Here is a 15,642-nt window from a genome sequence, read left to right on the forward strand (position 1 = left end):
TCCCCTTATTTTTCTTGTAGCAGCATCTCCTGTTTGTAAAAATACTCAACATAATCTGCTTTGCGAGGAAACATCCAAAACAGGAACTGACTGTGAAAAAAAATCAGCCCAGCAAAGAGTTTGGCTGAGGGTGTCAAAAAGCTCTTCCAAAAAAAACACACATTTTGATTATGGCTGATGACAAAATTGCTACGAAATGGCGTATTTGAAGCAAATCCAAGGAGAAGCATTTCAGATCAGCACAGATTTTTTTAAAAACTGAGCTGGCTGCCAGGACGTTCTGTCTTCTCTCAGCAGTTGGACTGTGACTGCTGAGAGAAGTGGTCAGCTCAGCTCTTTTTTCCCTAGTGTGTGTGTGTGTGTGTTCTTGTACTTCTATCCCAGTGGGGACTTTTACCTGAGTGCACACAGACCCATTGGGGACTCGCATCACCGTGGGGACAAGAAATGCTCCCCTAGAATTGACTGTAGTCCTCATGAGGTCAGTTGTTCTGGAAGTGTGCATCGCTGTTTGTTCACTCTCTTACTTCTATTATTCAAAAGTAGTATTAAAGTTTGGGAATGCATTTTAAACTTTCTATCTTTTTCGACCAAAGATAGGCCAAAAATGCTATTTAGAAACCCAAACCACGATAAGGGGCAGAAAATGGATGGATGGACAAAGCACAGCTGACGATGATCACAAACAAAAGTATCGGACAAAAAAAAAAAGATGTTGGCAAAGAAAATGAAGCATCAGTTATTAGGATGCATCCTAGAGGAAGCAAGAATATATGTATCACATCTCATGGAATCAATCCAATGAAGCAAAGTGTTGGAGCGGCCAACGTCGTTATCCATATAGAATATCTCTAAAAATGACTTGCAGATTAATACTCTTGTGGACTGACTGTATTAATCATGTCGCCTCTTGATTGGATTGCTTTTGTGGAGTTAGGCATCTTGTCTCACACACACTCACACACCATCCATCATCCCTCCTGTCTGCTGTCTCAGTGTTGATGCTACATTGGGCACATCTCCTCTCATCCACACACACACACACACACACACACACACAAAGAAAACATCGGAGCAGGAGGCCTCTGTCAGTCACTCTCTTTCCACCTTTCATCCTCTCAAACTAACTTTCCTCTTGGATGCTGGTTAAAAGGTACGTTTTTCCTCTTGTGTTTGGGGTCAGGGTCGTACATCGATGCTCCGTATATCTGAGGAATGAGATGTCCACCGTTTCATAAAGTGTAAGCGCCAAACAGCACCAGTGTAATTTTCTATCTATGTGCCTTTGTGATCCCCTGAAGCTGTGTGAGAGAGATTAGCTAAATTCATCTACTTCACAGAGTTTTGTTTTACCCACGGGCCCCCGGGTGGGAGATTACTTGGGAAATTAAACTTAATAAAAAAAGTTTCATAGATTCCCTTGCCATCAATGCCTTTGATGTTGGTGTTCAGTAATAACAGTTTGCTATCTTTAACCCAAATCCAATTTCTGTTATCATCATCGTTCTCTCTTGTTATGTATGCGTCTCTCTTTTCCTAATTTCCTCTTTATTGCATTCGGCGTGTAAACAACATGGACGACAGCAATAATAAAGCAATACCATGCAGTATATGTGTGCCTGTTTGCTCTGCCGAGTCCTTTGTCTGTTCGCCACACAAGCCCATATGTGATCCTGGATGAGAGTTGGCATCACGTAGATTTTTTTTTCTTTTGCAAACGCGTGGTTGTCATGGTAACGTGGCGGCTCCTCTCTCAATTCCAGTATATGTCTCCTCATCCTTGACTGTTTGTAGCGTGCACGTCCAGAACAAAAGGGCGATGGGGCGAAAGAAGAAAACATTAAAAAAAATAATAAAAAACACCAAAGAATAGGACGAGAACCAGTCCAATAAAATCACAACAAATTAAAATTATGCCTGTCACGATGGATTTTTTTGCAAAATGTAAGCGCTTTGAAGATTAACTTAAAACAAGCACACACAGTGTGTGTGTGTGTGTGTGTGTGTGTGTGTGTGTGTGTGTGTGTGTGTGTGTGTGTGTGTGTGTATGCGTGTGTTGAGGTTCTACCCAGAAGCACTTCCAGCAAATCCCATTACACCCGGACACAGCTCGGCTGAGGCAGTTGGTATGGAAACAGATCAGTAAAGCTCCAAATCTGTCTTTTAACGAATCATTACGTCGCTGCTGCCCATTAATGTCAGCGTTTGGGTTGGTGAGCACAGTGGTAATCATCCTGTTTGCTCCCCCCCCCCCCCCACCTCCCCTGTAATATTTCCATTCCCTCCCTTCATTTATCTGACATCCTTTCACTTGCAGACGCTTTGCTGCTTTAAAACGCCTTTGCTGCCACAGAGAAAAACATGATTGGATACCTGCTTTTGCATCCGAGACACACCTCGTGATGAAATAACAGGCTAAAGGAGCGCATGGGGGGCCATTCGGGCGCTTTTGCATTTCACACCCGATGAAATCTAAAATGAAAAGGCAATACAGCATCAATAAAAGCCAAAAGGCCACGGGTGTCAGTGCAGATGGAGGGGGGAGGGGCGACACACACACACACACACACACACACACACACACACACAGAGTGTTGATTCTGTAAAAGGAAGAAAAAGAAGAAGATCACAGCTATTTTATCACTCTGAGAAGCCGAGTCCCCGCAGAGAGCTCCCGTTTCCCGCTTTGCCTGTTCTCTCATCTCGCTGACAGACGCAAAACAGTGGCGGAGAAATCAAGAGGATGGCGGAGGAAGACAGGGGGAAAGACAAGGAGGAAGACAGGGAGGAAGACAGGGGGAAAGACAGGGAGGAAGACAGGGAGGAAGACAGGGGGGAAGACAGGGAGGAAGACAGGGAGGAAGACAGGGAGGAAGACAGGGAGAAAGACAAGGAGGAAGACAGGGAGGAAGACAAGGAGGAAGACAGGGAGGAAGACAGGGGGGAAGACAGGGAGGAAGACAGGGAGGAAGACAGGGAGGAAGACAGGGAGGAAGACAGGGGGAAGACAGTGAGGAAGACAGGGAGGAAGACAGGGAGGAAGACAGGGAGAAAGACAGGGAGGAAGACAGGGAGGAAGACAAGGAGGAAGACAGGGAGGAAGACAGGGGGGAAGACAGGGAGGAAGACAGGGAGGAAGACAGGGAGAAAGACAGGGAGGAAGACAGGGGGAAGACAGTGAGGAAGACAGGGAGGAAGACAGGGAGGAAGACAGGGGGAAGACAGTGAGGAAGACAGGGAGGAAGACAGGGAGGAAGACAAGGAGGAAGACAGGGAGGAAGACAGGGAGGAAGACAGGGAGAAAGACAGGGAGGAAGACAGGGAGGAAGACAGGGAGGAAGACAAGGAGGAAGACAGGGAGGAAGACAGGGAGGAAGACAGGGAGAAAGACAGGGGGGAAGACAGGGAGGAAGACAGGGAGGAAGACAGGGAGAAAGACAGGTGGAAGACAGGGAGGAAGACAGGGGGGAAGACAGGGAGGAAGACAGGAGGAAGACAAGGGGGAAAGACAGGGAGGAAGACAGGGAGGAAGACAAGGGGAAGACAGGGAGGAAGGCAGGGAGAAAGACAGGGGGAAGACAAGGGGAAAACAGGGAGGAAGACAGGGAGAAAGACAGGGAGGAAGACAGGGAGAAAGACAGGGAGGAAGACAGGGAGAAAGACAGGGAGGAAGACAGGGAGGAAGACAAGGAGGAAGACAGGGAGGAAGACAGGGGGGAAGACAGGGAGGAAGACAGGGAGGAAGACAGGGAGAAAGACAGGGAGGAAGACAGGGGGAAGACAGTGAGGAAGACAGGGAGGAAGACAGGGAGGAAGACAAGGAGGAAGACAGGGAGGAAGACAGGGAGAAAGACAGGGAGGAAGACAGGGAGGAAGACAGGGAGGAAGACAAGGAGGAAGACAGGGAGGAAGACAGGGAGGAAGACAGGGAGGAAGACAGGTGGAAGACAGGGAGGAAGACAGGGGGGAAGACAGGGAGGAAGACAGGGAGAAAGACAGGGAGGAAGACAGGGAGGAAGACAAGGAGGAAGACAGGGAGGAAGACAGGGGGGAAGACAGGGAGGAAGACAGGGAGGAAGACAGGGAGAAAGACAGGGAGGAAGACAGGGGGAAGACAGTGAGGAAGACAGGGAGGAAGACAGGGAGGAAGACAAGGAGGAAGACAGGGAGGAAGACAGGGAGAAAGACAGGGAGGAAGACAGGGAGGAAGACAGGGAGGAAGACAAGGAGGAAGACAGGGAGGAAGACAGGGAGAAAGACAGGTGGAAGACAGGGAGGAAGACAGGGGGGAAGACAGGGAGGAAGACAGGAGGAAGACAAGGGGGAAATACAGGGAGAAAGACAGGGAGGAAGACAAGGGGAAGACAGGGAGGAAGACAGGGAGGAAGACAGGGAGAAAGACAGGGGGAAGACAAGGGGAAAACAGAGAGGAAGACAGGGAGAAAGACAGGTGGAAGACAGGGAGGAAGACAGGGAGGAAGACAGGGGGGGAGACAGGGAGGAAGACAGGGAGGAAGACAGGGAGGAAGACAGGGGGGAAGACAGGGAGGAAGACAGGGCACCCGCTGAGGGTGGAGAGCATATGTGAGATGAAAGGGACCTGAAAGGAAAAGCTTACTGATGTTACAGCAGCTAATCCTCAACCTGGCTGAATAACGTGTCCTCGGGACTCGTGTTAATATGAGGCTGCTCCGGCCCCGCAAACACTTACGCAATCTGTTTGTGGAGATCTGTTTGATCTGTTTGTGGAGATCTCAGCATCCTGGTTAGTGAAACCTTATAGGACTTTTATCAATGGGGAGTAATGATGATTTAATTGCACCATAGACAGACACACATCTACATATCTAACGAACTGACAGATTACTCTAAAAAAATAAGAGATGGGAAGTGAAAGATTTGAGCTTTGAGCTAAATGCTGATGAAACTGAACCTGTGAAGTATATTTTGCATGAATTTCAGGGGGAAACGAAAGTGAGGGAGAAAGACAGAGAGGGTGAAGAGGTTGATGCTGTACTCATCATCATCATCATCATCACCATCATCATCATCTGAGGCCATCGTCATTCATTGTGAGCTGGCAGGATGTGTTTCAGATAAAAGATCCACCATGGAGAATGTAATCATTTTTCTAACGCAAACTAAATGTGAATCTGTTTGTGGATCAAGACTCTGGTCTGTTGTTCTATTGATCATGTTTGAACAGTAAAAAAAAAATAAAAATATATATATATATATATATATATATATATATATATCATGGTAATTTCTTTTGTGATGAAATTAATGATTTACCGTCAACCTCTTCTTTGTTTGAATCAAAGACGTTTATGTTGGGAATGTTGAGCTGAATGGGGAATTCAGATCAAATTATGAGGCTACGCTTCCCCCTACTGGTGGAAATGCATAATGCAGTTTACCAGTTATTTTAATTGAAGTAGTGCTTTCAATGGAAAGGGCGTCACAAAATAAAAAGGGACTATATATCTCAGGCAAAAATAATAAGAAAAAACTACACCAGAACAGAAAAGATTGTGGACATGTGTTTGATAATACGCGCTTCAATCTTGGACTGTTTTGGATCATTCTGGTATGGATGTCCTATAAAAGAGTACAACATGTGTTAAATCCCTTGACTCCTGAAGCTGTGCCATTGCCAGAGAATTCAAAGCTCAAACATTTAAATTATTTAAAAAATAATCACAAACGCAGCTAAACCTCCATCTCTGGATGTCTCAATCTCTGGATGCCGTCCCCACAGTAAAAAAAAAAAAAGATTATGATTTTACACATTAATTATTATATTATACATATATATTCAGATTATGAATAATCTGGATTGGCTAGTAAAGTAAACGGTCACTCCAGTCGTCAGATACACCAATATGTAGAGTAAAAAGGACAATATGAGTTCATGAAAAAAATATATCTATATTTTTTTTACAAAAGACTTCTTAGTTTGACAAATAATATTTACATTTTTTAATCTGCAGTGTAATATTAATAAATTACTTTCCAATTTCAAAAGTATATAACTCTTGGAATCTGCATCTATATTTATATATATATATATATATTATTTTTTTTCTGGTCGCATTCCTCTGATTTCATGTGTTTTTTCATGTTTTTTTATGTTTTATGTTCCATCTTTAATCCTTAATGTTGTTGGTGGACAGCCCGAAACCCTCACGGAGTTAACGGGAGCGCGCCTCAAAGTGCGGTGAGGGTGGAGATTGGACAGGCCCTTTAGGTGTTGGTGCTGCAGCGGCCTCTTGTGGTCAACCGGACGAACCACACACAGTCAAACCATGCGTCAAAGTCATAGAGAGACGCAAGTCTAACCCCGGAAACACGCCAACTACTCTTCAAAATAAGAGCGGAAACTACTACGAAAAAAAGAAGACGTCTCTGAAATGACAAAATAGAAATTCTTCTTCTTCTTTTTTTGCTTTTTATGGCGGTTGGCAAGCTTTCGGGTGCATTACCGCCTCCCACTAATCTGAGGTGGACTTTAAAGTAAATATCATATGCTAAAACCAAACGAAAACCAAACAAACAAATGAAAAATTAAATTAAACAAAATATAAACTGTTGGACGGTATGTCGAGATACACTATCATAGTTTACATTTGTGTCTAAAAACACAAAAGGTAGGCACAATGAAAGCTTTTACACCAATCATTCATAAAAACTATTATTCGGTAAATGTGAGCTATCGTTCTCTTCCGGTGTTTCGGTTCATCAAGCGATCGTGTTGACAGGCGACTTTCAGCCAAACGCGTCTGTGATTGTCGTGATTACATAGCTGTTGAAAATAGGAAGAGACCACGTAGCTGTCTTCGTGAATGCCGCTTTGTTTAGTTTTTCATTACAGTGTCAAAACCTTCTCAAAACAGTCTCTGGTCAAAACATACGGGACTCGACCTCACCGGGGGCCTTCCTCAATATGCACTAGCTTTTAAAGGAAACACTTATAGTTTATGTGTTGAAACAGGAAGGGATAAAGGTGACCTTCCTTTGAAATAATAAAGTTATTAAATACACAGAATTGTCTTTTAAAATAACAAATCATTCAACGGGATTCAAACTCATATAATTGTGTAGAAAGAATATGACGGGAGGACAGCGGACTGCGTGTTTTCTTCCTATTTTCAACAGTTGTCGTTTGGCTGAAAGTCTCCAGTTAACACGGTCGCTTGATGAACCGAAACACCGGCTACGGTCTTGTTTAAAATAAACACTAACGTCTGCCGAACCCGTGTCACAGTGCGTGCGCATGCGCATTGTGGCTTTACCGACACTCGCTGTACTTGACCTTGCGGGTGTGGAAGCCAATTCAAATATCATTAAAAAAAACTATTATATTTAGGAACTGATCTTGAATTGTAGAATAGTGATAATTAAGAGCAGAAACAGATGTATTTAATGTAATGTATCAATTTAGAATTAGATTAATTCATTTAAATTAAAAAAACACACATTCATATGCCACCAGCAGGTGGGGTTTTGGCTCCAATGCCCCCCGCCCCCCTTTTATTTTGAAAAGTTCCAACCCGGAAACGTGGTTCGCAACGCGGCAGAGCCGTCAGCCACGGTTGAGCTGTCTGTCGGTCCGTGTGGAGATGAACGCACACCGGTGCCGGTTGCAGGCGTGCAGACAGCGGCAGGAAGGACGCTCTTTCTTTGTCATGTTTAAGAAGCGGATTCACCCTCAAACAGTGTGACTGGTTTCATCCGAGAACATGTTGACGGACATGATCGTGGAGCAAGAATTTGAGATCAAGGAGGAGGAACCGTGGTACGACAAGCAGGACCTTGAACATGGTACAATATCCTTTTTCCAGTCTTTGTCTCTGAACCCCATTGAATCATATGCATCATTTTTTATAATATCAACAGTCAAATCAAACGAAAAAAAGAATGTGGATTTAGGACATTTAATGTGTGCGGTGCATGACAACCTCACTATCTAACCCCGCAGGTGCACGGGAGGTTAAAATGTGTAAGAATTTCCATGTGATTTTTTTTTTTCTGAACATATATAACGTATAATATTTTCAGCCAGGATGTTTTTATGCAGTGTTTTAGTGTAAAAAAAAAAAAAAAGCACTTCGGCGGGTCTGCAGGAAAAAGGCAGGAGTCAGCAGGACCCTCACGTATGCGGCAAAGTGGGAAGGGAAAAAATGAAAAAAGAAAACCGGTTCTTAATGAAGAAGTGTGCTTTGACTTCGACCATCGTGTTCATGCTTTTACACTGAAACTTATGGGGTTGCGTTTGTAATTTTCCCCCTCCCCGCCCCATTGTGTAATGTGTGCTTGATTTTACAGGATTTAAAAAAAAGAATAGTAAATGAAAAAGACAAGTAATAAGTGGTTGGGGTAATTTGTCTGAGTCAGGTCAATTAATAGGCCCATAAAGAAATAACCAGCAGTCCTTACTTATCTTAAGACTTAAATATTCATACATATAAAGTGATGGATGAAAGTGAGTTACTGGTCTCCTGCCAACCAAGTCCCCGTGTCTCCATCAGTGTCTCACTCCTTCCTCACTCCGTCTCTCCTGCAGACCTGCAGCTGGCTGCCGAGCTCGGGAAGACTCTCCTGGAGCGAAACCGGGAGCTGGAGCAAGGCCTGCAGCAGATGTACTCCACCAACCAGGAGCAGCTGCAGGAGATCGAGGTAAAGAGTAAATAAGAGGGTGCCGTCCAATAAGTAGCTGCTTGGTTCACGACGCACTGGTTTCCTCTTGATTGCTGCTCTAAATTGTCCAATCGCAGGTTCATATTGCATCGGAAAAGCCTCAAAATGGCCTAAAAGCAGAATGCAACACGAAGGCGTAGCTTCCCCTTTTTGGGATGAGGAGGACGTGTCCCCGTCACTTGCAACATGCAAGCTGCCCGACATTGTTGCTGAAGTTTATTGTTGTTGAGAGGGCGACCTGCAGACACAAGTCCAATGTCGTTTTTATATTCATTGAAAACTTTCCAAAACCGATGCCAGAGCTGTTCATCAAGCAGTGCTCTTTATAGTAAATACAGCAATAAAGTTTAACGTGTTAACAATATTTAAATGTATCAGTTCTCGATAAAAAAGTTATTGGAGTGGCTTTATTAGGTATATTAACATTATTATGGGAAGCATAACCAATTTAATCGTGATTTATTATGTGCTAGAGAGTATAAAAGTGGATAAATGAAGAACATTAGATTTAAGAGAGGTCAATGCAGGATTTTGACCTTCAACCAAATTATTAGTTTATGGTCTTATTTCAAACTTCAGTTACAGAAATTCAATATTTAGCTTGAGGTTTTTCCGATGTTTCAGGACTGCTACCTTTTTTAATTTGGTGAAGTGAGGCTCATCAGGCAGTAAATCTCTCACTGCTGCACCAAGTTTAATCTCTTAAGACCTTTACTGGATACTTGTGACGTCACATCTCTGAATCCCGCTCATGAGCTGAGCTTTACTGTCAGTCTGAACCGGAATGAACGGCAACATTTCCGGCATTCCTCGTAAACAATCTAAACAAATATAAACAACACATACAAACTACGATACCTGGTATGCATTTATTTGTTGACTGTTTATTTTCAGTGTGCAGTCTGGCATTGACCTGCAGATCTGTTTCCACTGTGAAGTTCATGTTTGGGCAGTTGATTGACAGCCAGCAGATTACATGAGGAAAAAGGTTAAAAGTGTCCTCGCTGCAACAGCTGATAAGATAACCTGTTCTTAAGGAAACAGGGACTTAAAGGAGCCACTGATTGAGAGACGTTCAGGTGTAACTGGGAAACACAAAGTTGAGATTAGCTCTTATGATTTCTTTTGGGCTTTTATGATGAAAAAAAACACATAATTAGCAGCTAAAACATCTAACCGCGAATAATAATATGGGTTTGTTTCCTGTACGAGCACCATTGTAATCATTAGAAACCATTGATTCTGCTGGTGATTTGACCTACTTATTATTGATTTGTTTTCATTGTCAATATTTGAAATGCCTTGTAGTAAAAACATAACATTTTGACATCCAGATTAATCAGAAAAAGGGAGGTTTAGCCTCAATTTAGGGTCAATTGAATTAGTTTTGTTTCAATGTTCCCGTTTCTTTCTTGGCTCTGTCTGTTTCCGTGCATCTTTTTGTATGAAATGTGCTTCATAAATACCGTTTTAATGTAATTTAAAAATGTATTTTAATAGCAAACACGAAAATATCAATACCAGACTGGGTGTCTCATCATTAAAGAGAATACCGGTCTGTTGTATACAGTTCGGTGTGCAGATGACTATGCACAGCAAACTGATGCACAACCCCCCCTCCCCTCCCCCTACCCCCTTTCTATTTTCTATCACCTCCTCCAGTACCTGACGAAGCAGGTGGACCTCCTCCGGCAGGTCAACGACCAGCACGCTAAAGTGTACGAGCAGCTGGACGTGTCGGCCCGAGAGCTGGAGCACAGCAACCACAAACTGCTTCTGGACCGCCGGACGGCGCAGCAGAAGATCCAGGGGTGAGGCCGCAGATCAGAGAAGCCCGTTTTTAAATTTGGACTTAAAATGTCCCTTAACCTTCCTCGCTCTCTCCGCCCCAAGGCTGACGGAGACGGCGGAGCTGCTGCAGACGCAGGTGGAGGAGCTGCAGCATCAGGTGGAGGATCTGAAGCTGAGTCCGTCTCAGCCCCTGAAGCGTCCGCACAGAGAGAAGTGGCCGTCTCGCAGCTCCCAGAGCGTGTCCTGCCTGAAGGAGCTGCAGAACACACTCCGGTGAGGACTCTGATGGAGACGTTGTGGGACACACTTCCTCCGTCTCACATCGTCATAGATGTCATATGTTGAGCTTTTTAATTTAGACCGTCAGCTTGAAGACGTGACCTCAGGCTTGTAGGATGGACACTTGGCCCTTATTTTCTATGTTTTAACTATTTACAATTTACTTGAAAAGAGTTTAATGCTGAGACGGTCGGTTGGTCGGTCGATCGATCGATCGATCGATCAGCGGCGATAATTTTCATAATTAATTCCTCGTCAGTCATATATATAGTCATATATCAAAGCAAACATTCGCTCGTTTCGGCTTCTTCAAACGGAGGATTTGTTTCTTTTCTCTGTTTTATAAAAGTATTGTAATTGAACATATTTGGATTGTTTAACTCCTTGTTGGAGAAAACAAGCAAATTAAGGGAATATTATTCAGGAAATACACTTATTCTCTTTCAAAAGGAAAACGCCCCTCTCAGCCAAATAGCTGCTGATTGATGGACTGACAGCCGCAGTTGACAGTCTCGTAAACAATAACAACTGGTGATTGAGGCACGGGGGTTTTTCAGCTCACGGTTCTCTTGTGGATGAATTGAGCCTGTAAGATGGTTTGGTGTTAACTTATTCCTGAACCAGGTAGAGGAACCCTCTTAAAGGCCTAGACACTGATCCAGAAGCTCTTTGTAAGCTTCAAGAAGCAGCAAATCTGCTAATCCTCCTCGCTGCACGCTGTGGTCACTCGCTCTCGGCCTGTGACGGAAGCCTCAAAGCACCCCGATCAGACGGCCGTAAGTCTCTATGAGGAACTCACAGAGACTTGAAACCGGTGTGAACTGTGGTGGATGAGGTTGGAAGGAAAGAGGTCAAAGTCTCTTCAGATGAGATTGATTCTTCAGCTGATTTCTAATCCACTGATAAGTTTTGTTTTTTTTATTCCTTGCTGAGTTTGCTTTTCTTTGGCGTGTCTGTTATATCTTTAGTGGTCAAACGCCTACCGTATTCATGTGTTATTTCTTTCTGTTTATTAGCTGTGTGTTGGTTTGTCTTATTCTAGCAAAAACACACTTTGCATACACTTTATAAGTTGCTAAAATATCGGTAATTAAAAACACGCATATCCAATTGGAATGGAGCTGAAATACATCGTTGCGCAAGACTATATTTTCATATTTTGTATGTTTGTTTTTAGATGTTTTGTTATTTTTACCGTCTTCATTTAATGTTGCAAGTGTTTTTCACCAAATAAAGATCTCAGTGTAAAAAAACACTGATATCCAAGACGGGGGAGACGCAGTCCAGTATCGGGTACATATTGTCAAAAATTAAATATCTCAATACATTTTGATTTAATGTTTCTAAATCCCCACAGCGTTTGTTTGTAAATGTCACATTATGAGTTGTGAGTTTGAATCCGGCTCGTGACCTTTGGTCCGCGCCGCCGGCGTCTCTCTCCACGATGCAACTTCTCGTCACCTTTCACTTTGTTTTGCCCGTTTTATGAAGCGCACACAACCGAAAGTTGTAAAAGGGAGGACAAATTAATATCCACTCAAGGTCCATTTTATACTCGCCTGCTGTGGAGATTTTGATTTCTTTATCAGCAGGAAGAACCTTTTCTGAACTATCTTGAATTCATGAAAAATTGAGGAAGATGCCAAAGAAAAGAGAACAACTTGGATGATAACATTACTCATATTGACCACATTGATTTAAACGTACGCCGTTCTAACCGCCCCGTGTCTCCGCGCAGGTACGACGACGACGAACCCTCCTCAGACGGCCTCGAGTCCTCCGACGTGTCGTGGCACGAGGAGGAGCAGGCGTCCTTACGGCAATCCCTCCGCGGCCTCCAGACTCAGTTCGCCAGTGAGCGCGCTCAGAGGGAGGCGTCGGAGCGGGAGGCCGAGCTCCTCGCCAGCGAAAACGCAGCGCTGGAGCAGCAGCTGGCCGGGATGGAGGGCTGTCGGGTATGTTTGACGACTCTCACCTCTTGTGTGTTTGTTTGGACACATTTACAAACAACAGGACATGTATTGTGACAATGGCATCAAATATATATTCATACTGTCGGGGGGGGGGGGGACTTATTGTCCCCCTAAAAGGAGGTAAAACAAGGGTGAACTGACACTCGTGATGAACTCTTTTTCGCTCTCTGCTTCAGGCCAGAGTGTCCGAGCTGGAGCGTGAGGCCGAGGAGCTTCGCCAGCTCTGGAAATCCGATTCCTCCACCAGATCCACCAGGCCGGACGCCATCCACAGCCTGCTGCCCAGCGCCATGTTCCTCCACCCGGAGGAGGAGAGCGATGGGGACGCGGCCGCAGCCAGAAGCCCCTGGGTCCTGAAGCGCTGGGACAGTGAGCGGCTGATGAAGGCGACGCAGGTGCCCGATTCCCCCGACAAGGTCTCCAACCACGAGTGCTCCTGTGTGCGGCGTGCCGAGGTGGTGAAGTATCGCGGGATCTCGCTGCTCAACGAGGTGGACGCTCAGTACAGCGCCTTGCAGGTGAAGTACGACGAGCTGCTGCGGCGCTGCCACCTTGGGCCGAAGCAGCAGCAGGCGGAGGAAGAGGAGGATGAGGATGAGGAGGAGGATGATGATGAGGAGGATGAGCCGACCCACAAGTCGGTCCAGACTGCATCTCTTGCCGCCGCTTGTCCCGCTCTGACGGACATGGAGGACTTTCACCAGCCGGAGTACAAGGAACTTTTCAGGGAGATTTTCTCCCGCATTCAGAAAACCAAAGAGGACCTGATTGAAAACCGAGTGGGACCCTCAGCTGGTGAAATGCTGCCCATCGTGCATTAGCAGCTCTATAAAAGACCTGCTGCAAGATGAATTATTGTCTTCCAGTAAAAGAGCGACGCTCACTAACTACTTTCTACTGCAAAAGGGGGTTCAGGGACGAGAGTGATGCAGGAACCAGAAGGCCAAACATCACCAGCTCACGTCTCAAACACCGGTGCCTAACGCTGCCGTCTCTACTGTGCGCTCGCTCTACCTCACTTTGCACAACCCCGTTAACACACAAGCTCCCCGGGGGGGTGAATCATTTCTGGGTCTTGCTCTCGCGAGGCGTAGCGGTAACAGTTTGTTCTACTGGTCTAAAAAGGTTCCCGGAAAGATGTAGATTGATAGAAATCTTCCTGGAAAAGATGTGAAGATGTGTAATTTGGTGCTAAATATAGAGAGTGTGGAGACCGTGTTGAGTTGGTATAATTCCAATTTAAAAAATCAAGTTAATCCCTCTGGAAAACAAAATGCAACTGAGGATCTTTTCCATTCCTGTTATTAAATAAAACAATTAAAATGATTTAGTCTATTAAACACAAGACTAAAATGACGTCCTCTAAACTCTTGTTTTGGGCCAAACCCCAAACCTACATTCAATTTATCATAGAAGGAGAAAACTAGCAAATATGGACTTTTGAGAAGCTGGAACTAGTTCTGTTTTCTTTGTTGCTCTCTGTCGGTTCCACATTGTTTTCACAAAATTGGATACGTTATTATAAAAATACAAATGGCAGCTTTAAGTCAATTATTCTGCTGATAAACTCAACTAATCGACTAATAGTCCCAAATGAAACACCTTCCATGAGGAAACTTCCCATAAAACAATCAGGAATTTATGGATCTATTGAATAAAAATGTTTATGCGGTTTATTTTGTTTACGGAGCTCCTTTTTGGTCCAACTTTTTTTCTTTGCAGCTATTTAAAAAAAAAAAAAAAAAAAAAAAACCTTTCTTGGTGATTAGTTTTGCCTGCGCCTATAAGAGCGACCAATGCAAGTTTTTAAATTGGTGAAGGAGTTTATATTGTTAGACTTTGGTGATTGACGTTCAAATACATAGGGATTTGTTTTGAAAGCGTATAACGTTCATTTCCCAGAAATGTTACTTGATTATTGTACGATAGGTTAGATGACTGAGTGTTGTTATAATAAAGGGAAGTTCTGAGGTTTACCAAAAGACTAACTCCATGTACTTGATAATGTAACAACCTCTTGATTATAGATTATATATCAAGAGACAGTGTTTGTCCTCGTTAAGATTGAGATGTGCACACAGTTTGTAGATGGATGTCTGTAAAGAAAATCACGTTGAGATGCACTTTAGAAAATTGCACATTATCAATGCTCTTTTGACACTTTACACGTCTGTTAAATGTAGTTATTATAAAGTGTGCTGAATAACCTGCTGTTTGTATGTACGGTGTGTTTGGACCGGTTTCATTGGACCTCGTGGTTTATGTTTGAGCCATAAAACATGAAGCGAGCCGAGACGACAGGTTTGTGTCTTTATCTATGTTGTAAAATATGATTCAACTTTTATTTTGGATTAATCACTGATGCACTTTGAGACTTGCATAATATAAATTAATGAAATGACTGTCGGCCATCCAGATACACAGCACATCACACAACATGCAGACAACAAAGAAGAATCATTAACGGTTATAATTTAGAGATTTAATGGGACACGGTGTTGCTATGGCAGATTAAAATTAAAGCATATAAATGCTGAACAAGGTTATGTGACTATGTAACTGGCCTTTTCAACACAAAACTCAGAATCAGATTGCTAGTTTTGACAAAACATTTAAAAGTAACAAAAAGTCAAAATCTTTGACATGATACTTAGATTTGTGAGATAAAACAATATATATGAATGTTTATCATATTGATCTCATAAATGAAACCGGATCCCTTCATACTGAACGGATTTTCTAGCGATCGTATCTTAAAAAATACAGAACTACGATTTATGTAAATAAGTTTCTATAGTTAGTTGGTTGTTGGACTTTTCATTAAAACGACTGTTTTAATATGAATTAACTTTTTTTATCGAAACATTGCAGTGCAATCAAAGATCTTTATATTCTGCCT

General features: G+C 43.5%; 1 protein-coding gene across 1 annotated transcript; it reads left to right on the plus strand.

Annotated features, from left to right (window-relative positions):
- Positions 1 to 7,568: 7,568 nt before the first annotated feature.
- LOC117748637 (cerebellar degeneration-related protein 2-like) lies at positions 7,569 to 14,951 on the plus strand. The gene is made up of 6 exons (XM_034558597.1): positions 7,569 to 7,824; positions 8,567 to 8,679; positions 10,363 to 10,511; positions 10,594 to 10,764; positions 12,509 to 12,725; positions 12,920 to 14,951. The coding sequence occupies exons 1-6, from the start codon at positions 7,743 to 7,745 to the stop codon at positions 13,562 to 13,564; spliced, it is 1,377 nt and encodes a 458-aa protein (XP_034414488.1). The 5' UTR covers positions 7,569 to 7,742; the 3' UTR covers positions 13,565 to 14,951.
- Positions 14,952 to 15,642: the final 691 nt, after the last annotated feature.

The sequence above is a fragment of the Cyclopterus lumpus genome, chromosome 19 (assembly GCF_009769545.1).
Source record: "Cyclopterus lumpus isolate fCycLum1 chromosome 19, fCycLum1.pri, whole genome shotgun sequence".
Taxonomy (NCBI): Eukaryota; Metazoa; Chordata; class Actinopteri; order Perciformes; family Cyclopteridae; genus Cyclopterus; species Cyclopterus lumpus.